This window comes from Mauremys reevesii, linkage group 4 (genome assembly GCF_016161935.1).
Source record: "Mauremys reevesii isolate NIE-2019 linkage group 4, ASM1616193v1, whole genome shotgun sequence".
Taxonomy (NCBI): Eukaryota; Metazoa; Chordata; order Testudines; family Geoemydidae; genus Mauremys; species Mauremys reevesii.
Window position 1 is genome coordinate 122221212 of NC_052626.1, and position 22181 is coordinate 122243392.

General features: G+C 53.1%; 1 protein-coding gene across 1 annotated transcript; it reads right to left on the minus strand.

Moving 5' to 3' along the window:
- Positions 1-4748: 4748 nt before the first annotated feature.
- LOC120403998 (IQ motif and SEC7 domain-containing protein 3-like) lies at positions 4749-8168 on the minus strand. The gene is made up of 3 exons (XM_039536012.1): positions 8153-8168; positions 5946-6173; positions 4749-5268 (listed from the first exon to the last, which is right to left on the minus strand). Exons 1-3 carry the CDS (start codon positions 8166-8168, stop codon positions 5108-5110), a joined length of 405 nt encoding a protein of 134 aa, XP_039391946.1. The 3' UTR covers positions 4749-5107.
- Positions 8169-22181: the final 14013 nt, after the last annotated feature.

A 22181-nucleotide genomic window follows, 5' to 3' on the forward strand; every position in this document is an offset into this window, starting at 1 on the left:
AATGCATTCGTACTGCTAAAGAAGCTGGGACAGGCTACAAATCTCTCTTCATGGAAGGATAAAGGGGCTTTTGTGTACAAAGGCTCTGTGGTTAATGGTTCTAACATGCTCGACTTAGTCCGGGCCGTGACCCACGCGCTCAGTTCCTAGCAGACATGGACCTTAAAGATGGGATGTGTTTATGAATGTCATGGCAGAACGGAACGTACCACCTTCCGTCATGGGCACTGCGGCCAGGAGAGCTCTATGGAACGTCTCACGACCTCGACCGTCACTTAATCCAGAGGTGAAAGTAAGCTGGTACGGGCCAGTACGGAGTACCAGCCAGAGCCAGTACGCCGTGCCGGACCGCACTGGCTTCCTCGGCGGGGATTTAAAGGGCTCAGAGCTCTGGCAGCTGTAGGGAGTCCAGAGCCCTTTAAATTCCCCTTGCGGCTCCAGCAGCTGGGTTGGGGCTGGGATTTAAAGGGCTCACAGCAGGGGGGAAAGTAACTTCCAGGACTTACCGGTACTGCCAGTATCCTGAGGGGCCATGGCCTCAACCGTAAGAGGCGGGGCCTCTCAAGATTTAAAGATCCTGGGGCATCGGCTGTGGCTGGGAGTCCCAGGGTCTTTAAATTAACCCTGGGCTCAGGGGCAAATTAAAGGGCCCAGGGCTCAGGCCGCCGAGGAGCCCCGAGCCCTTTAGATTCGCCCCGCAGCTCCGACAGCCGGATTCAGGTGTGGATTTAAAGGGCCCAGAGCTCCCACGGCTGCGGGGAGCACGGAGCCCTTTAAATCTGGCCCCAGCCCGGCTGCCAGAACTGCGGGGGAAAATTAAAGGGCTCTGGGCTCCCTGCAGCCGCCAAAGCTCTGAGCCGTTCAAATCCTGCTCAGGAATCCGGTGCGGTCCGGCACGGCATACTGGCTCTTCCTGGTACGCAGTACTGGTCCGTAATGGCTTATCTTCATCTCTGCTTCAGAGAACCCACAGCTGCGGGGAGCCCAGAGTCCTTTAATTTCCCCCTGCAGATCTGGCAGTCGGGCTGGGGCCAGGATTTAAAGGGCTCGGAGATCCCGCGCCTGCGGGAATCCCAGAGACCTTTAAATACCCCCTGCAGCTCTGGAAGCCAGGCTGGGGCTGCGAATTAAAGGGCTCAGAGCTCCCATGGCTACAGGGAGGCCAGAGCCTTTTAAATAACCCCGCAGCTCTGGCAGCCGGGTTCGGGTGTGGATTTAAAGGGCCCGGAGCTCCCACGGCTGCAGACAGCCAGAGGGTTGCCAGGCTGGGGCCGGGATTTGAAGGGCCCAGAGCTCCTGCCGCTGCAGGGAGCACCGAGCTTTTTAATTCCCAGCCCCAGCCCGGCTGCCGGAGCTGCGGTGGGAGGGGAGGAGAGATTTAAAGGGCTCTGGGCTCCCCACAGCCGCTGGAGCTCTGAGCCTGTTAAATCCCTGCGGAGGAAGCCGGTGCGGTCCGGCTCAGTCTACTGGCTCTTACTGCTACGCTGTACTGGCCCGTACCGGCTTACTTTCACCTCTGGCTCAGAACTCCTATGGCTGCGGGGAGCCCAGAGCCCTTTAAATTCCCCCCGCAGCTCCAGGAGCTGGGCTGGGGCCGGGAATTAAAGGGCTCAGAGCTCCGGCAGTTGCTGGGAACCCAGAGCCCATTAAATCCCCCCTGCCCCCGCAGCTCCAGCAGCTGGGCTGGGGCCGGGATTTAATGGGCTCAGCACTCCCCGTGGCTGCATAGATCCCAGAGCCCTTTAATTCCCCTCCATGCCGCTCCAGCAGCTGGGTTGGGGCTGGGATTTAAAGGGCTCACAGCAGGGGGGAAAGTAACTTCCAGGACTTACCGGTACTGCCGGAAACCTGAGGGGGCGTGGCCTCAACCGGAAGAGATGGGTCCTCTCAAGATTTAAAGGTCCTGGGGCATCGGCTATGGCTGGGAGCCCCAGGGTCTTTAAATTAACCCTGGGCTCAGGGGCAAATTAAAGGGCCCAGGGCTCAGGCTGCCACGGAGCCCCGAGCCCTTTAGATTCCCCCCGCAGCTCCGGCAGCCGGATTCAGGTGTGGATTTAAAGGGCCCAGAGCTCCCACGGCTGTGGGGAGCACCGAGCCCTTTAAATCTGGCCCCAGCCCGGCTGCCAGAGCTGCGGGGGAAAATTAAAGGGCTCTGGGCTCCCTGCAGCCGCCAAAGCTCTGAGCCGTTCAAATCCTGCTCAGGAATCCGGTGCGGTCCGGCACGGCATATTGGCTCTTCCTGGTATGCCGTACTGGTCCGGCGTACTTATCTTCATCTCTGCTTCAGAGAACCCACAGCTGCGGGGAGCCCAGAGTCCTTTAATTTCCCCCTGCAGATCTGGCAGTCGGGCTGGGGCCAGGATTTAAAGGGCTCGGAGTTCCCGCGCCTGCGGGAATCCCAGAGACCTTTAAATACCCCCTGCAGCTCTGGAAGCCAGGCTGGGGCTGCGAATTGAAGGGCTCAGAGCTCCCATGGCTACAGGGAGCCCAGAGCCTTTTAAATTCCCCCGCAGCTCTGGCAGCCGGGTTCGGGTGTGGATTTAAAGGGCCCGGAGCTCCCACGGCTGCAGGGAGCCAGAGGGTTGCCGGGCTGGGGCCGGGATTTGAAGGGCCCAGAGCTCCTGCCGCTGCAGGGAGCACCGAGCTTTTTAATTCCCAGCTCCAGCCCGGCTGCCGGAGCTGCGGTGGGAGGGGAGGAGAGATTTAAAGGGCTCTGGGCTCCCCACAGCCGCTAGAGCTCTGAGCCTGTTAAATCCCTGCGGAGGAAGCCGGTGCGGTCCGGCTCAGTGTACTGGCTCTTGCTGCTACGCTGTACTGGCCCGTACCGGCTTACTTTCATCTCTGGCTCAGAACTCCTATGGCTGCGGGGAGCCCAGAGCCCTTTACATTCCCCCCGCAGCTCCAGGAGCTGGGCTGGGGCCGGGAATTAAAGGGCTCAGAGCTCCGACAGTTGCTGGGAACCCAGAGCCCATTAAATCCCCCCTGCCCCGGCAGCTCCAGCAGCTGGGCTGGGGCCGAGATTTAATGGGCTCAGCACTCCCCGTGGCTGCACAGATCCCAGAGCCCTTTAATTCCCCTCCATGCAGCTCCAGCAGCTGGGTTGGGGCTGGGATTTAAAGGGCTCACAGCAGGGGGGAAAGTAACTTCCAGGACTTACCGGTACTGCTGGAAACCTGAGGGGGCGTGGCCTCAACCGGAAGAGATGGGTCCTCTCAAGATTTAAAGGTCCTGGGGCATCGGCTATGGCTGGGAGCCCCAGGGTCTTTAAATTAACCCTGGGCTCAGGGGCAAATTAAAGGGCCCAGGGCTCAGGCCGCCACGGAGCCCCGAGCCCTTTAGATTCCCCCCGCAGCTCCGGCAGCCGGATTCGGGTGTGGATTTGAAGGGCCCGGAGCTCCCATGGCTGCGGGGAGCCAGAGGATTGCTGGGCTGGGGCCGGGATTTGAAGGGCCCAGAGCTCCTGCTGCTGCAGGGAGCACCGAGCTTTTTAATTCCCAGCCCGGCTGCCGGAGCTGCGGTGGGAGGGGAGGAGGGATTTAAAGGGCTCTGGGCTCCCTGCAGCCGCCGGCGTTCTGAGCCCTTTAAATCCCCGCTGAGGAAGCCGGTGCGGTCCGGCACAGCGTACTGGCTCTTGCCGCTATGCTGTACTGGCCCGTACCGGCTTACTTTCATCTCTGGCTCAGAACTCCTACGGCTGCGGGGATCCCAGAGCCCTTTAAATTCCCCCCTGCAGCTCCAGGGGCTGGGCTGGGGCCGGGAATTAAAGGGCTCAGAGCTCCGGTGGTTGCTGGGAACCCAGAGCTCATTAAATCTCTCCCCACCCCCACAAAGTTCCAGCAGCTGGCTGGGGCCGGGATTTAATGGGCTCAGCGCTCCCTGTGGCTGCGTAGATCCCAGAGCCCTTTCATTCCTCTCCACGCAGCTCCAGCACCCAGGCTGGGGCAGGGAATTAAAGGGCTGAGAGCTCTCCGGAGCGGCAGGAGCTCCGGGCCCTTTAAATCCTGGCTCCAGCTGGGGAAGGCTCAGGATCCCCACAGCCATGGGAGCTCCGCGCCCTTTAAATCCAAGCTCGAACCCAGCTGCCAGAGCTGCGGGGGGGATTTAAAGGCCCTGGGGCTCCCAGCCACAGCCGATGCTGCAGGACCTTTCAATCTTCAGAGGCCCCGCCCCTTCCGGTTGAGGCCATGCCCCCTCAGGACTCTGGCAGTACCGGGAAGTCCTGGAAGTTACTTTCACCCTTGACTTAATCATTCCTTTACCTGTGTTCACCTTGTGCGCCGGTGACTCCCCCGAGCCGCAGTCGCATTCCACCTGGAAGGGGGTGAACAAAGAGAGGCCACCATGCTCATCAGGGTGTCTCACAAGCAGTTGGGTTTTGGGTTCGGGTTCCGGCGTATCTATCAACGGCTGGGCCAAAGGGCTCCCCTCGGTCGCTCCCTCCTCTTCCTCGGCACTGTCGCTGATGTAGCGCTTTCCGCGGATGGTCAAAGACCCTCGGGACAAAGACAGAGTCCGAAGTTCTCACGGGGGTGGTGAAGGAGTCCAGGTTTCCTCTCCGCACCCTTCCCACAATTTCTAAACCATGGGTCCTTGGTGAGAGATGGCCTCATCCGTCCAGCACTGGGACTTAGGAGGTGATGGTGCTGCACCCTGATTGGCAGAGGGCCCTGGGAGGAGTTCTTAGTGGGGTCAAACAGCCCACTCCCGGACGGGTCACCCTGCCCCAGAACTCGCCCTGATTGGTCAGAATCCCCTCTGGGGGTGGTCCTGTCAGGACAAAACCGATCCTAATTGGTCGAGGGCAGTGAGAGGAGTTCTTAGAGGGGTCACAAGACACACGTCGGGATAGGTCACCCTCTCACCCCAGGTCTCACCCTGATTGGTCAAATCTCCTCTTGGGGTGGTCCTTCCAGGAGGAAACCCATCTTGATTGGTAGAGGGTGGTGGGAGGAGTTCTTAGAGGGGTCACATGACACACCTGGCTTCCAGTCATGTGGCCGCCTTGACCACGAAGTAATACCCCCATGGGGCAGAACTTCCGGTGACAGGTGGGAGGGACTAAGGGGTCATGGGGCAGGGCTAGGCTTTGATTTATGGTGGGGCCTGTCTACTGCAGCCAGGTGTTGACTATGTGCAGGCACATCCGGAGCCAGAGTCCATATCTGCGCCGGAGGTCGAAGCCGGGTGGTCGAAATTGCCGGTGTCGGGGAAGAGCACGAGGAGGAGGAGGCAGGGCTGGAGCAGGTGGCTGGAGGACCTGGAGCGAGGCTAGAGAAAGGCAAGGAGAATACTGAGCCGGGGTTCAGAACCCAAATCTGGAGCCAAGAAGGGTCACGCCAAAGTCATAGCCAGAGACCGGAGTCAAGAGTCCAGCCAGAGTCAACAGTGAGAAACCGGAGGGCAGGGCAGGGCAGGGGGTACATGCGGGCTGGAATGAGGATGACTTACTGGAGCCTGGAGACCCCTCATCGGGGGACTCCCTTCCTAGCAATAACAGAAGGACAGCGGGATGACAAAGATGTCTCTGAGCCTGGGGTCCAAGCCAAGGGGAGCTCCCATCCAGGCTGTGTGCCAGGACCCCGTCACCCTCCCTGTTCATTTCACACTCTCAGACCCCCCGGCCGGAGGGGAGAATAAAGGGCAGAAGCGAAGGTGCCCCTGGGGGAAAGGCTCTAGGCCGGGACCCAGTCCACTTCCCAGATCTACACCCAGGATTGTGTGACCAGGCCCACAGCCCTTCCTCTGCATCTCAGTTCCCACCTGCCAGATGGGGAGGCTGCTCCCCTGCCCCAGGGTGTTCGGGGGGAGTTTCCTTCCTGGCTGGGAAGGGCTCAGATACCGGGTGGGTGGATTGGGCCCTGGCTGGGGGATGGTCGGATGGGCACAGGGTGTTACTAGTCCCCACCGCCCCAGTCCTCCTCCCTTTCCCCTGGGTCTCCCCTCACCTCCAAAGACGGAGCCTTGAAACACAGGGCTCCCAGACCCCACGGAGGAGCTGCTGGCCCTGCAGGAGAATACGGAGCTGGTGGTGTCACTGAACTCCTGCTCTGGGCTGGGAGGAGGCGCCACAAGTGCCAGGCTGGGGCTGGCGGGAGGCTTCTGGGTCGCCAGGCTGGGGCTGGCGGGAGGCTTCTGAGGCGTGATGGGGGACGAATCCTCCTCCTCCTCCTCTTCTTCCTCCTCCTCCTCACCCCACCACACCTGGGCACTGGGAGTGTCTGCACCAGGGAGGGAAGGAGAAAGTTTAATCCCTTCTGCTGCTGGGGGGATGCAGTGGACAGAGAAGGCTCCATGTTTCCCCTTTCTCTGTAAGGAGCCCCATGGCAGCCAGGGCCCCACCCTGCCCCTCCCAGAGACGCCCTCAGCCCCATCAGCCTCAGGGCCCCGTGGCAGTCAGCCCCCCACCCCAACATGATCAGGGGAGGCCAGAGCTCCCCGACTCCGCCCAGCATCCCCTGCCTTGGGGCGTGGCTGTGCCACCCCCACTGGTGTCAGTGGGGCTCATGTGGGTCAGTCCCGGCGCCTTGGCGAGCCCATGGGCATAGGGTGTTACTAGTCCCCCACCGCCCCAGTCCTCCTCCCTTTCTCCTGGGTCTCCCCTCACCTCCAAAGAGGGAGCCTCGAAACACAGGGCTCCCAGACCCCACGGAGGAGCTGCTGGACCCGCAGGAGAATACGGAGCTGGTGCTGTCACTGAACTCCTGCTCTGGCCTGGGAGGAGGCGCCACAAGTGCCAGGCTGGGGCTGGCGGGAGGCTTCTGAGTCGCCACGCTGGGGCCGGCGGGAGGCTTCTGAGTCGCCAGGCTGGGGCCGGCGGGAGGCTTCTGAGTCACCAGGCTGGGGCCGGCGGGAGGCTTCTGAGTCGCCAGGCTGGGGCTGACGGGAGGCTCCTCCAGGGCCAGGCTGGGGCCGGCGGGAGGCTTCTGAGTCGCCAGGCTGGGGCTGGCGGGAGGCTTCTGAGTCGCCAGGCTGGGACTGGCGGGCTGCTTCTGAGTGGCCAGGCTGGGGCCGGCGGGAGGCTTCTGAGTCGCCAGGCTGGGGCTGGCGGGAGGCTTCTGAGTCGCCAGGCTGGGACTGGCGGGCTGCTTCTGAGTGGCCAGGCTGGGGCCGGCGGGAGGCTTCTGAGTCGCCAGGCTGGGGCTGGCGGGAGGCTTCTGAGGCGTGATGGGGGACGAATCCTCCTCCTCCTCCTCCTCTTCTTCCTCCTCCTCCTCACCCCACCACACCTGGGCGCTGGGGGTGTCTGCACCAGGGAGGGAAGGAGAAAGTTTAATCCCTTCTGCTGCTGGGGGGATGCAGTGGACAGAGAAGGCTCCATGTTTCTCCTTTCTCTGTAAGGAGCCCCATGGCAGCCAGGGCCCCACCCTGCCCCTCCCAGAGACGCCCTCAGCCCCATCAGCCTCAGGGCCCCGTGGCAGTCAGCCCCCCACCCCAACATGATCAGGGGAGGCCGGAGCTCCCCGACTCCGCCCAGCATCCCCTGCCTTGGGGCGTGGCTGTGCCACCCCCACTGGTGTCAGTGGGGCTCATGTGGGTCAGTCCCAGCGCCTTGGCGAGCCCATGGGCACAGGGTGTTACTAGTGCCCCACCGCCCCAGTCCTCCTCCCTTTCTCCTGGGTCTCCCCTCACCTCCAAAGACGGAGCCTCGAAACACAGGGCTCCCAGACCCCACGGAGGAGCTGCTGGACCCGCAGGAGAATACGGAGCTGGTGCTGTCACTGAACTCCTGCTCTGGCCTGGGAGGAGGCGCCACAAGTGCCAGGCTGGGGCTGGCGGGAGGCTTCTGAGTCGCCAGGCTGGGGCCGGCGGGAGGCTCCTCCGGGGCCAGGCTGGGGCCGGCGGGAGGCTTCTGAGTCGCCAGGCTGGGGCTGGCGGGAGGCTTCTGAGTCGCCAGGCTGGGGCCGGCGGGCGGCTTCTGAGTCGCCAAGGTGGGACCGGCGGGAGGCTTCTGAGTCGCCAGGCTGCGGCCGGCGGGAGTTTCCTCCGGGGCCAGGCTGGGGCCGGCGGGAGGCCCCTCAGCTGCCACGGTGGTTGGCGGCTCCTGCTGGGCCCTGGGGCGCAGCTCCTGGCTCCTTGGCTTCCTGCAGTGGAAGCCCCAAAGCTGCCGTCCCCGGCTCCTGCCCTCCCCTGGCTCTCTGCTCCACAGCTGAACCCGGGGCCACTTCCATTTCGGCCCAGAAGGTGCCTCCGGGTCAGCTAGAGGAGCTGCTGTCTTCCGCCTCCTCCAGCAGGCGAAGCAGCTCCTCCCTTTCCCCTGGCCACGAGCCTCTTCCCTGCCCGCGGGGACAGAGGGGCTGCTCTCCTCCTGGGCAGGCTGCCTGATGTTTGCTGCCGGCTCTGGAGCCACGTGTCCGGCCTTCCTCCTCAGCATCCGCCTTATTCGCTCCATCCTGGAACGGAGTGGGGAGCAGCCATGAGTCTGGCTTCAAAGCAGCCTCTCATTAACGAGCCTGCCTGCTCCCCTGCCCACCTCCCCTCTGCTGAGGCAATTTTTCCTCCCGACACATCCCACCCCAGGGCACAGGAACCCTCCACCTGGGGAAGAAACCCTGACAAGGGACGGGCTGAGAGCCCCAGTGGTGGGATATTCCCACCACACGGGGGATGGCTCTGGAGAACTCCACTTACTTACTCTAGATCAGATGGAGCTGAATGGCAGATGCTCGGGGTTGCTCCTCCCTTTACCCTCCTCGCTCTCCGCACCCAGGTGGCCAGCAACGGGTGCCGCTCAATGCCCTGCCAGCAGGGCAAGGGGTAGAATCCAGAAATTGAAACTGGCTGTGAAAACAATACAATGCCACTAGTTGAACGCTCCTGGGACACTCCATAGCTGTACCCGGGCCACCTCCATTTGGGCCCAGAAGGTGCCTCAGGGTCAGCTAGGGGAGCTGGGGTCTTCCTCCTCCTCCAGAAAGCCAGAGCTGGCAGTGCCAGCAGGACTCAATTCACAGTCTCCCTGGCTCCGAGTGGGACCTGTTGTAGTGACTGACGGATTTGCTCCTTGTCCCCCATCCAAAGCCAATAACACATCTCTGGGTTGGCAGTCATGAGTTAGACCTTCTCAGCACCGCTCTGTCTCCCGCAGACCTCAGCTGTTCCTTGGACTGCGGTGGCTTGGACGGTAACAGGAGTGGATATTGTTACTGGCTCACTGGGTGGTTCTAGCTAATGAGGGTCTCAGTCTAGCCTCAGAGGCCCACACCCCCAGACACTACAGGTCAGGGTGGATTGATTTAATTCCAAATGTTTTGTAGTTGTATTTTTGAGTAATTTTCCTAATGAGAGATTGATTCTCATGAAATTCTTAGTGGTGGCCGATGACAGAACACAGAGCAATGGTCTCAAGTTGCACTGTGGAAGGCTTAGCTTGGCTATTAGGAAACACTAGTTCACTAGGAGGGGGGTGAAGCCCCGGAATGGGTTCCCTAGGGAGGTGGTGGAATCTCCATCCTTACAAGTTTTTAAAGGTCAGCTTGACAAAGCCCTGGCTGGGATGATGAAGTTGGAGTTGATCCTGCCTGCAGCAGGGGGTTGGACTAGATACCTCCTGAGGTCTGTTCCAGCCCTAGTCTTCTATGATTTTAGGAATAGGGATCCATTCAAACATGTTGACTTGCTGGTTTTGCAGGATACAGAAAAACAAAAAGGTTGACTGAACCATTTGTTTTCATTTCAAACAAACTGAGGTAAAGAACAGGTTTCAGAGTAGCGGCCGTGTTAGTCTGTATCCGCAAAAAAAACAGGAGTACTTGTGGCACCTTAAAGACTAACAAATTTATTTAAGCATGTATCTCTAGTTTGTGCACTGAACTGATTGTTCCTGCTCATAACGTCCTTCCAGATTTTAGAAGTAGTAGCTCACACCTCCTCCTCTCTAGCCTTTATTCATATTTTACAAGGGGAAAAGAAGCCTTCATCCTTTTTCAACTCCTAATCAGTTTCTTACATTTGAATGAAGTAGCTGCATCAACTGGAATGAAGAAAATATTCTTTCTGCACCCACAGAAGAGGCTAGTGCTGCCAAAATCTGGCTGAGTGTTTCAATAACTTCTGGACGCCCGGGTGCTTAGGTAATGACTTCCAACAGTTCAGTGCTTTGACTTCCTCTGACTCTTGGCAGCAAACATGGACTTCTTCATATATGTAGTTATTTAAATTACTTTAATAGGCTGGAGCAACTAGAGGCCTTAACATCACTTGTCATCATTTCAAATTTTATACTGGATATGTTTAAAAAAGAACTTTTTCAATATAAATTTAAAAAACCCAGTTTAAATAAAAATAAAATCTCTTCTGGGGGGCGGGGGCTGGGTTGTGAAAAAGCCACAGATTGGTCTTGCCCTTGATTTTAGAACTACTACTTCATCTGAGAGAATCAGAAACTGCTTGTATTCTGTTCAAGGAGAGGAGGCAGCAAAAGTCATCCTGGCAGTAATTTGTTGGGCCTTATTTGCTCAGTCTCAAACAAACAAGTGTGCAAAACTCTAGTTAGTCTCTTTTATGTAGGCCCAGCTAAGAGGTGGTGGGAGGAGCAGGAATGCTGTCTCCGTCCCGGATCCAGTAGCAATTGCACAGGATATTGCCACAAAACCTACATTTTACTGCCAAACTTTCTAAGCCAGTCCTCTCCTGCGCTTCCTGGTTTCCAAGTTTCAAATCCACAAATCCTGAGCAGTAACATTGTGACACCAGAGGGAACTCAGCCACCTGTCGCTCCCTGACTCCACTAACCCGGAGCATAAACCCGAAGCCTGAGCCCTGCCTTGGGCATCGCTCCCACGGAAACCTGCAGGTTCATTTACTGACTTATGCAAATCACCGGTGGAGAGTTAGCACTGACTGGCTGAATTCACTCTCAAGTCACAATGCCCTTCAGCTTACAGCACGAATGGAAGGGGCACAGGGTGGAAATCAGGCTTTTCTGGTGGCCCGTTTTCCAACTGAGAAGAAGGGACAAGAGGGAAGGAGGAAGAGGGAAGCAAAATGGCCACATTCCAAACGCCCCCAGCGAGTCACAGATTAATTTCAAGCCCAGAGGAAACCACTGTCGTCTGACTTTCTCTTTCACTTCGGTCATAGAATGTGCCTCAAAATAATTTCCATAGGAATTAGAGCAGGTTTTTTAGTAAAACACCCAAGCTTGATTTTAAAAGAGGCCAGTTGTGGAAAATCCAGCACAACCCTCAGTGAATTGCTCCAAACTCTGATGTTAAAAATGCTCCTCGCCTTCTTTCCAGTGTGTATTGGTCTAGCTTCAACTTCCAGCCATTGTCTGCTCATAACCTTTCTCTGGTAAAGCGAAGATGGAGGCTTGCTGCAGCAAGGCTCCAGGGCTCTGCAAGGTTCCCCTTGCCCTGCATCCCTGTCCTGCCTGGCTGTTGGCAATGGAGCTCTGTGAGGTCACAGACGCCTCACTCATAGAATCATAGACTATCAGGGTTGGAAGGGACCTCAGGAGGTATCTAGTCCAACCCCCTGCTCAAAGCAGGACCAATTCCCAACTAATTGTCTTTGCTCAATGGGCTGAGTTCCTGCCAAAAGCTTTTGCAAAGTCACTGCCACACCCACCTTTCCCTGGCAGGACTGACCTCTGCCCCTGGCCAGCCCAGCTAGATGTTTGAGCTGCACCCCGGATCACCCCACTTGCTCATTATTGATTCTGGGGTGCAAGCAGGCTACCCAGTAAAACAGCACAGTCTGTTCCACACCCCACACTGAGTTTTTCATAGAGGCATCGGTTGTGAAACAATTCAGTCTCCTAATGTGGCCTCTATTTCACGGGCTATGAAATTTCACACTCTTAGCACCCTATTGAGCCCAATTGCTTGTAATTCACTAAAAGGCACCTTCCCAACCAGGTATGATGGTAGGACACCAGGAAACAGAGACTCCACCTCTCCCCTGGGTAATTTCTTCCAGTGGCTAGTCTCCTCACTGTCATCGTTACATTGGAAATTGACAACTTCTGATAAGGGCCCAATTTATGACAATCTTTTAAATAATTTAAATAGAAGAGAAAAAATAACATCCAGTAGAACATGTTCACTGCCAAGCTTTTCAGACAGTTGCACCACTGATGTGATAGCTAAGGCCCCGGAAGCAAAGCTAGCTGAAATGCTAACCCAGCTTTGGGCAGCAGTAAAGGTGCAGAAAATATTGTCTTCCTTTCAGTTTATTCAAATCGTTCAGTTCAATCGACTAGTTTGTGGAAATTCAAGAAAGCCATTGGGAATTCACAACACAGGCAAACTTGTTTTCCTCCCTCAATCTAGGGATAAAAACTAGGGGATAGAGCTACTGGATCATCAATCTAGAAACATGTGGAGACAAGAATGTATCATTTCAGTTCACAAACCACACATCAAATTGCCTTTGTTTAAGAAATCTGTCAGTTTGAAATGCAAAACATTTTGATGCAACTTCTTTCTTATGCTTCCTTTCTAGCTCTGGCATGGCCTTGCTGTGTGACCAAAGAGAGGTCACTTCTTTCTCTTTCCCTCGGTATCCTGGGGGATGGAGAAAATTCTCTCAGTCCTAGCAGGAGAGAGATTTGAGCAAGTCAGGCGTGTTAGGGCCCTTGTGCTCTAAAGGACAACGGGCGATTGTTGTTTGGGGCAAGAATCCTGACGGATTTGTTACTTGTCCCCCAACCAAAGCCAATAACACCTCTCTGTATTTTCAGTCATGAGTTAGACCTTCTCAGCACCCCTCTGTCTCCCGCAGCCCTCAGGTGTTCCTTGGATTAGGGAGGCTTGGATGCTAAGAGAACTGGAAATATTTTACTGGCTTCCTGGGTGTTACTAGCCCATGAGGGTCTCAGTCTGGCCCCCAAGGCCCACACTCCCAGACACTAGAGATCAGGAGGGGTTGATTTCACTCAAAGTGTTTTGTATTTGCATTTTTGAATTATTTTCCTAATGAAAGATTGATTCTCATGAAATCTTAGAGCTGGCAGATGACAGAACAAGGAGCAATGCTCTCAAGTTGCAGTGTGGAAGGCTCGGATATCAGGAAAAACTTTTTCCCTAGGAGGGTGGTGATGCCTTTGAGTCTACTAGGATAGAGTCCCCTATCTTGTACTTAGAGCCTATATTTTTTCTTACCTTCTACACAGATGACAACGTCTTGGAAACAAATACACACGGGAATGAAAACCACAGGCACTGAATCTCCTGCACACCAACGTCTCTTGGTCCTCGGTGAGAGACCGCGAGCTGGAGGCTTTCTGCAGCAAGGCTACAGGGCTCTCCGAGGTTCCCCCTGCCCCACACCCCTGTCCTGCCTGGCTGTTGGCAAGGGAGCTCTGTGAGGTCACAGACGCCTCATCATCGTTGCCCAATAGGCTGAGTTCCTGCCAAAGGCCTTTGTGACATCACTGCCACACCCACCTTTCCCTGGCAGGCCTGATGTCTGCCCCTGGCCAGCCCAGCTGGGTGTTTGAGCTGCACCCCGGATCACCCCACTTGCTCGTTATTGATTCTGGGGAGCAAGCAGGCCACCCAGTAAAACAGCAGAGTCTGTTCCGCACCCCACACTGAGCTTTTCATAGAGGTTATGAAACAATTCGATCTCCTAATCTGGCCTCTATTTCACAGGCTATGAAATTTCACACACTTTGCACCATATGAAGCCCAATTGCTTTTAAGTCACTAAAAGGCACCTTCCAGAATGAGAGGCAGTTGTGACGAGAAGACACCAGGAAAAAGAGACTCCACCTCTCCCCTGGGTAATTTGTTCCAGTGGCTAGTCTCCCTCACTGTCAAAAACGTGTGCCTACGTCTCATTTGAATTTTTCTGGCTTCAGCTGGCAGCTGTTGGTTCTTGTTGTGCCTTTTTTGGCTAGATCGAATTAGCCTTGCCCCGTGAAATCCGATCTCCCCGTCCTGCTGGAAGCCCCCCAGCCAGGAGAACCCAGTAGGGGCCTCCTAGCTGTTTGTCTGCCCAGCTGGGGACAGGACTTCCTCTCCGTGGGGATATCAGATGCACCTGCAGCGGCAATGCAGAAGTGAGTGCGCTGCATCAGCCCAGGATTGAGCTCAGGGCTTGGGCCTTGGCAGCTTCTGCTCCAGTCACGTCTCTGGGTGCCCGGACTCAGAGCTTCTGGCCCCCTGTGGCTGCAGCCAGTGCTGGGGCACTGGGCTCAGGACTTTCATGCCCCTCCCCACTCCTGCCGGCGCTCTGGGTGCCTGGGCTCGGGGCTTCTGCCCGGCCTCTGCAGTGAGAGCTCGGGGCTTCCCTTGCAGTTCCTTCTGGGGCTCACGTGTCCATTTCTCTGGATGCCCCGAAAATGGTAGGAGCCGAGGTGCTCCCAAGTAGTCAGTAGGAGCTGAGGTGCTGCCAATAGCAGGGACCCACCTGTACATCTGGGAACCTCCTCTAGCTTCAGAAAGGTTGCTGGCTGCTGCCCTTGGAGCCCAGGTCTGAAGGCAGCACACAAATGAGGGTGGCAATGCTGTGACCCCCCCACAACAACCTCTGAACTCCCCCATTCTCCCAGGTTGGTCGGGACCCCCATGGTTACAATACCAGGAAATGTCAGGTGGACACATCGAAATGGTGATGTTGGTCAATTTCAAGGCCAGAGGTTTGTAAACTAGTCAAAGTGAGCCCTGAATGTGGTAGGGACCTGGCTATTATGGAGGCCCGAGCAGGTTTGCACTCCCAGTTCTCCTGAAAGGCCGTGGAGAATTCCTGCTGCCTGAAAAACTTCCCAGAATAAGCTACCAGGACTGGGGGGAAACGAAGGAAACCAACCAAAGCCTGAGCTAGGATGGAGAACATTGATCCAAGCCGTGTTTGAACCCCTCCACCCCCACCTGCCTGCCCGCGGTGAAACGGACAGAGGGGCACTGATTTCTAGCTGTGAACTTGCTACAGACCGTGGGCTCCAGCACAAGCCGTACAGCCCATACTGTGAACTCTTGGATAAACAGCAAAGCTTGCTTTTCCCAAACCTTTCCCCCCAGTGCCCTGCATCCACTTGGGATTGTGCCCAGCTGAGGCTGGTGGAGGGGAGAGGAAGGTAGAGGAGGCCATGCAAATATTGTGGCGTCTGCACTACCCCACAGACACACACACACAGCAATGCAGGGCGTAATATCCAGGACAGTAAATTATTTGCCCATAACTTGCAAAATCCTCAGTGTTGAAAGTCCAATTTCTCTAGAAAACAATGGGAGGGAGGGGTTAGAGAGTTGCAGTAACCACCTGGACTTCCAGTCTCTGGCCAGGCACATCCCCCTCTCCAGAGTTTTCACTGCTATCGTCTCCAAACTGGTCCTCCTGATCTAATGTGAGGTCAGATCCTGGCATTTAGGGACATTGGCAAGATCTTCCCTGTTCCCAGCTGCAGCATCACCCTCGTTATCCTGCCTGATAAGGATCCTCCCATGGCTCATCTAAATGGCATGTGGCAGGACAGGCTCTTTACTGAGGGCCCTTGACAACGCCAATCAAGATCTGAATCCGACAGGCACGTGCAGGTGCATTTCCTGACTTTTTACTGGAGTCCTGCACCCTCTCATGCTGCTGCTGCAAATGTTCCTTCTCGCTCAGCGCTCAGCAGCAGAATGCTCCTTGCCCTTTGGCTGTGCGACATCCAGTCCTGCTGCTCTGAAAGAAACCGTCTTCACAGCCCTAATCCTGGGAGCTATTGATTAAAATCTTGCCATGCTCCTCTAAGTGTATTTGTGGGTTGAAAGGTTATCTAGTCCAACCCCCTGCTCAAAGTAGGACCAATCCCCAGACAGAATTTTACCTCAGGCTTTAGATGATTTTTTCAAGGATTGAACTCACAACCTTGTCTTTAGCAGGCCAAAGCTCAAACCACGAAGCTATCCGTCCTCAGACTACTGATGCTCACATCAGGCACAGCTTAATATACAGTGAACCATTGTGAAAATCTTACTGATTTCAACAAGAATGCTGGTTATTGAACTTAATCAGAATTTATTCCTAGTTTGTGATTTTAATTGACTTCTTATTCATAGCATAGTTCCTCGTTTAATTATGAAAAGGTGATAGACAGGAAAACACTAGACAGATGGATGCTTTTCTATGGGACTAGATAGACAGAGACACGGTTATGTCTGAGGTTAGATAGACAGAAACACGGCATTAGACAGACCCAGGAGAAAGGAAGGATGGTCCAGAGATTATTGCACTTGCCTAAGACTTGAGGGGTCTGAGTTTAAATTCTGCCTCCACTGCAGACTTCCTTTGCAACCTTGAGCAAATCATTTAGGGGCAGATTTTTAAGGAATTTCAGTTCCTAATTCCTATTGAAATCAATGGGATTTATGTGGCTTTAAAACCTGGGTTTAGTCTCCTCTACCTCTGTTTGCCACTTGTAATATGGAGGTAAGAGAAGGAGTATTGTAAGCAAGAGACAAGGAGTGATTCTTCTGCCCTACTCCACATTGATTAGGCCTCAACTGGAGTATTGTGTCCAGTTCTGGGCACCACGTTTCAGGAAAGATGTGGACCAATTGCACAGAGTCCAGATAAGAGCGACAAAACGCGAGTGCCATGTCTCCATGTGGCTCCCAGAGCCGCAGCACATCCTCTATCTTGCTTCTATTTATAGGGAAAGCCAGGAGGCTCCACACGCTGCCCGTGCCCCAAGCACCGCCCCCGCAGCTCCCATTGGCTGGGAACCAGTTTGCCCACCTCTGGGCTAAGGGCACACAGTGTTTGCAGTTACATGGCCCATGATGCTAACCACCATCACTCCCTTGTTAAATCTTCAAACAAGCCCCTTCGTGTTTTCTCCCATTCTGCCCCCCACACTCATCAGCAAAATGTGGGATGCTTTGCTGGGTGCAGGTTGTGATCCCAGTGTTCATCTTAGGCAACTTTTGTGAGTCAGGCCTGGCCTGCTTGATAATACCTGCCCATGACTTTGCAGCACAGCCATGACCTCTATCTTTTCAGTTACGGTAACCTCTTCACACACTTCAATGCTCTTGAGTGGGATATCCCTATGGCATTCAGGCCTCAGATCAGGAACAGGGGCTGTCTTACAATCCTCTGCACAGAATAGCATCTTGACAACGGCTTCACTGTTGTGATGCACTATTAACCTGTTTATATGCACGGTCCGAGGTGCGTCCCTGCTGTGGGGCTTGTGTACATTGCAGGTAACAGCGTGACCCCTCCCGACCACCTCAGAAGGCCCCTCTCATCAGTTTTGCAATTTGTACTTTTCCACAAGGAATAACACCAGCAGCAGATCCTGCATCAAAAGATCACCCACAAGGAGAGCGGAACCCCCTTTATCCCATCGAGTTGGGACCAGGGCCAGATTGGTTAACCAAAACGTCGGATAGGCGGATGAATGGGAAAGTGCCAGGCTGCAGCGCCATCTAGGGACAATAGGAGAGATTGCCCACTTCTGGACCTGTGTGCACTGGTTGTTGGGTTAATACGGAGAACCGGATAATGGAGGGTCAGATGAACAGGGTTCTACTGTATTGTGATCATCCCATTCTTTCCAAGCTGCCTGGCTTCTAGTGAGGCTTTGCGTCGCTATTCCAATCATGGATTTAGGGAAACCTAATTTAGGCTCCTCCCTGTGAAAGGGAAATGAAAAGTGAAGCGCTTCAGTAAGATCAACATGACCAGAATGAAATGGTTCCATTTTTTTGTTTCAAAAGGACATTTGGCTTGAGAAGTTTATTTTATTTTGGATGAGATTGTGCCTTTCCTGTTTTGTGGCACACAAGCAGACAAGTTAGAGAAAACAAAATACTCTTGCTGGACATTCGCAAAGTCTCGCTAATTTGTTTCTTAGGAGCCAGAACAACAACACGTAAGAACCCAAAAACCAGAGGGAGAGAACGTAGGCTACTGCCTATAACAGAGAGGCACAACTCACTGGGGACCTGCTGACTGGCTGCTGTTATGCCCTGATTGTGTGCTGCCCTACTGAGCTCCCTAGCATGCAAGCATGCCAAGGAACCCTGCCCAACATTTAAAGTCACAGTATTCAATTTTAACACAACCACAAATGCACCAGAGCATCAACATTTTCTGTTTTACAAGGTCTTTCCTTTTTTGGAACCCTTGTTTCTAAACATGCCATGCAAGATTTGAATCAAATTTCAGCGACTACTCATCATGTGGGTGGAATCATCATTAATGTGTATTCTGGGTAGTTATGTTGTTGGCTTCTTTAGGAAATGTGTGAAAACAGGAACACTGGGAAAGCCTCCCCCCAAAATCACACATACACATCACACATTTGCTGCCCACTGGTGCTGCCTGAGCAGTAGCCTTGTGACATCAGAGATAACCCACCACTCAGCACTTCCTCCTCTGCTTCATTTTCGTACTTGGGGAGAATGACTAGCACCCTGGCTGCCATGGCAACAGCTACCTTTGACAGCTGGTTGCCCCCTTGTTACCAGAACATCATCACAGACAGGAAGTTTGTAATGAAACAGGGCTAGATCTGGATAACCAGGACGGCCCCTGCTATGCTCAGTGGGGTTTGTGCTGCGGTACGGTGCTGTGTTCCTTCGCAAAGGGCAGGTGTTTGCTACTTTCCTTAGTAAGGGCTAGGTGAAAACAAGATGCAAAATTCCAGCTCTCCTTCTTGGATATTGTTTCCCTGCTTCTTGCACATTCAGGGTTACAGCTGAGAGCTTTCACCCTGAAGTTGCATAAAATGAGTTTTGTTTTAATACAGTTGAATTTCTTTACTTTCAATACTCTGATCAGCACAGCATTGAGCGATAAAAGTGGGATTTTCACAAAGATAACAATGGCAATAAAATTTAGACTGAAACAACGCATGAGTAAGAGCCTCATTGTTTAAACAGCACATATAAAATATTTTCTTTCTATTAAAAACTAAGGAAATTAACAAACAAAAACCCCTTTGTTTAATGTTACTTAAGTTTGCTTTCATCAATAAACTAAACCATAAAATAATTAGGAAATACAAAGTCAAGGTTTTTAAAAGGATTAAACGTTTACAAAGTTAAGCATTCTCAGGTTAGCAAATGTGCAAATAAATGTTGCTCTGGCATCATTAATTCAGACCTCTTGTGCGTTTGCGTGATGATGCCGACTTTAATGACATGATCCCATATTATTATTTTTTCCACAGGACCCCTTCCTTATTCAGAGCACAGGGTTTTCTTCTCTGGGGCTGTGTATTGAAGGAGTCTGTTGTCTATAGGATCCCTGCCTCATTTATTGCAGAATTAACGTCGCATAGGAAATGCTCATTCTGGTATTTTCTAACATGAGAGTGCTTCACTTTGCAGCCTTCTAGTCCTCTGTGCATTTCCTAATGTTTATAGCTTGCTTTACTGAGGAGAACAGTCTTCATGACAAAGGGTTTGGTTATTTTAATTTTTTGTGATGTCTCCATTATTTATCTGCTCAGTGTCAATAGTGTGCGCTTTACAAGACAGAAAAGCAAGGACACTCCCTCATACAACGCCCCTTTGACTGACACATACAAAGAAAGCAGGAGATGTAAGAACTAGGACTTTCTTTCTTTTGAAGAATAGTCATTTATTATGAATTATTATTATTAAAGAAAGGGTGGTGGATCGGGGAACTTGTGTGGTGAGGATGTACTATGCAGAAGGAGCAATATGTAAACACACAAAGAATGGAATGGGAGAACGAAACACGTGTGGCATTGGTGCTAGCTGTACTGGTAAAACAGAGAGGAAGGGAGGTGATGTTTAGAAAAGGACCAGATTTTTGATTATGGCCCTGGCCCTGTAAATAGCCCTGTCATGGGGTGGCTTGGCATTATGAGGACTGGAGGCCTGAGCTCAGCCAATCCTCGCGGCTAAGGAGGCCCACCTGAACAGGGATCAGCTGATTCGTGTACTGATCAGCAGGGCGCAAAAGAGGAAGTGGCTGAGAGAGTTGCGGGAGCTGCAGAGAAAGGAAGGAGCAGCACGGACGGCTAGAGAGAGAGAGTTTGGCAATAACCTTGGAGGAAAGACCCAGAGAGCAGAGACTAAGGCCAGCAATAAAATTGCCTTATGCTGTTCTTCTCCTTTTGGTTTGTCTCTTGGAAAATAAATAAAACCCGTCTGGAAGGGTCGGCAAGACTGATCCGTTGTGAGTGCAGCTCTGGAGCCCGGAGGAGGGAGAGATGGATGGCAGGGTGCTGCAGGACCACTCAGACCATGAGGGGGTGCTTGGGAGGAGGTCCTGAGCAGGGGAGGAGTGGGATTTGGGAGGAGACAGCTCTACAACCAGGGCCAGACAGGAACCCTGAATGTGTGCACCCAACAGCTTTCCTGGAATTTCAAGTTCTAGGCTCCAATCTGGTCGGAAGGTGGCGGTTCAGAACCATCCCTAAATCCCATTTAGTTCAGCTGTGAAGTTTCACAGACACAAGGTCATGTTCTCAGAATTCAAATAAATTGGAAAACCAGCATCATAAACTGCAAGTAGTACCCTGTTCCGGTAAACAGGATGGAACATGACAGGTACCGTTGCTGGAGCGGATGCTGCATGCCAGAGACCAAGTCATGCTCTCCACCACACTATTACAGCCCATTGGGAATCAATGATAAGAATGATGTTAAATCTACTCAGGTAACTACACCAGCATAGTAGAACCACAAAATAGTGCAGTCTGGCCACACCCTGTCCTTCCCTGGATTGCTCCAACCTGCCTCCTATAGCAGGTGCTGGGTCGGGAGGCAAGGGATGGGTTCTACATCAGCCCTAGAGCCCATATCCCCCCAGTGGCAAAATCCTTCGCAAAACTTTTAAAGATAATGCATCTGCATGTGATTATCCCCTGTCCCCTAGAGAAATATGCTGTATTTTAATGAGTCTGCCTGTGCTTGTCTTGATGATCAGAGCTCAAAGGTGCTACAGGGATCCTCTCCCAAATGATGCTATGCCAAACATGAACACACTTCCATCCTAGACTTTGAAATCAAGAAAGACGACATCTCTCAAAAGGTAGGAGTGAACACTATTTCCACTACAATAGAACTGAAATCTCCTTTTGTTAGTTACAGCAGGTAATAGCACTTTTCAGGTCATCTTGCCCAAGGCAGAAATTTGTAGAAGTCAACTTGTTGATTATTTGAATCTATAATGCAGCCATGTGGGAGCCGAAAAGAGATTGTTCTGAATCTTTCACATGAATTGTCTCTAATAGTCCATACCTTTTGGAGTGGACCTCTACCATGAGAAACTCAGCCCAAGCACAGCTACTGCCAAATGCAGCAGTCCACTAAATTGCAGCAGATATTTCACCTAAGAGGAAATCCTGGGCCATTGAAACTAATGGTAATTTTGCCATAGACTTCAATGGGGCCAAGATTAAATATGTGAGGATTGATGGTCGAGCATTCTCACAGAGGAGTCTTCTAAACCTGAAGGTCATTTCCCTGGGTACACACGTCCAAACTCTGAGTTTTCAAGGCACAGTGTAAGGCTCAGCTCTTTCTCTGAGTGCCATGTGGAGGTTTGGTTGTGTCGAGCGGCAGGTTGGAATGCATATTCATTAACGCTTTGTAGAACATCACTCCTTTGCCGAGCAGAGATAATGTCTACAAAGGCTCAGTCCAATGAAAATAAATCATTTCTGTGAATCGGATGGGCTTTCATTGATATGGTCAGCTCAGATGCTCTACTGAGCATTATGTAGAATGTGTTTACATTAGTCTTTTCTCTGATGTTTTTAACTCCATCTTTCCTTGAATTATAGAGAGGGGAATTAACATAAGAACATAAGAACATAAGAAAGGCCGCACTGGTCAGACCAAAGGTCCATCTAGCCCAGTATCTGTCTACCGACAGTGGCCAATGCCAGGTGCCCCTGAGGGAGTGAACCTAACAGGCAATGATCAAGTGATCTCTCTCCTGCCATCCATCTCCATCCTCTGACGAACAGAGGCTAGGGACACCATTCTTACCCATCCTGGCTAATAGCCATTTATGGACTTAGCCACCATGAATTTATCCAGTCCCCTTTTAAACATTGTTATAGTCCTAGCCTTCACAACCTCCTCAGGTAAGGAGTTCCACAAGTTGACTGTGCGCTGCGTGAAGAAGAACTTCCTTTTATTTGTTTTAAACCTGCTGCCTATTAATTTCATTTGGTGACCCCTAGTTCTTGTATTATGGGAATAAGTAAATAACTTTTCCTTATCCACTTTCTCAACATCACTCATGATTTTATATACCTC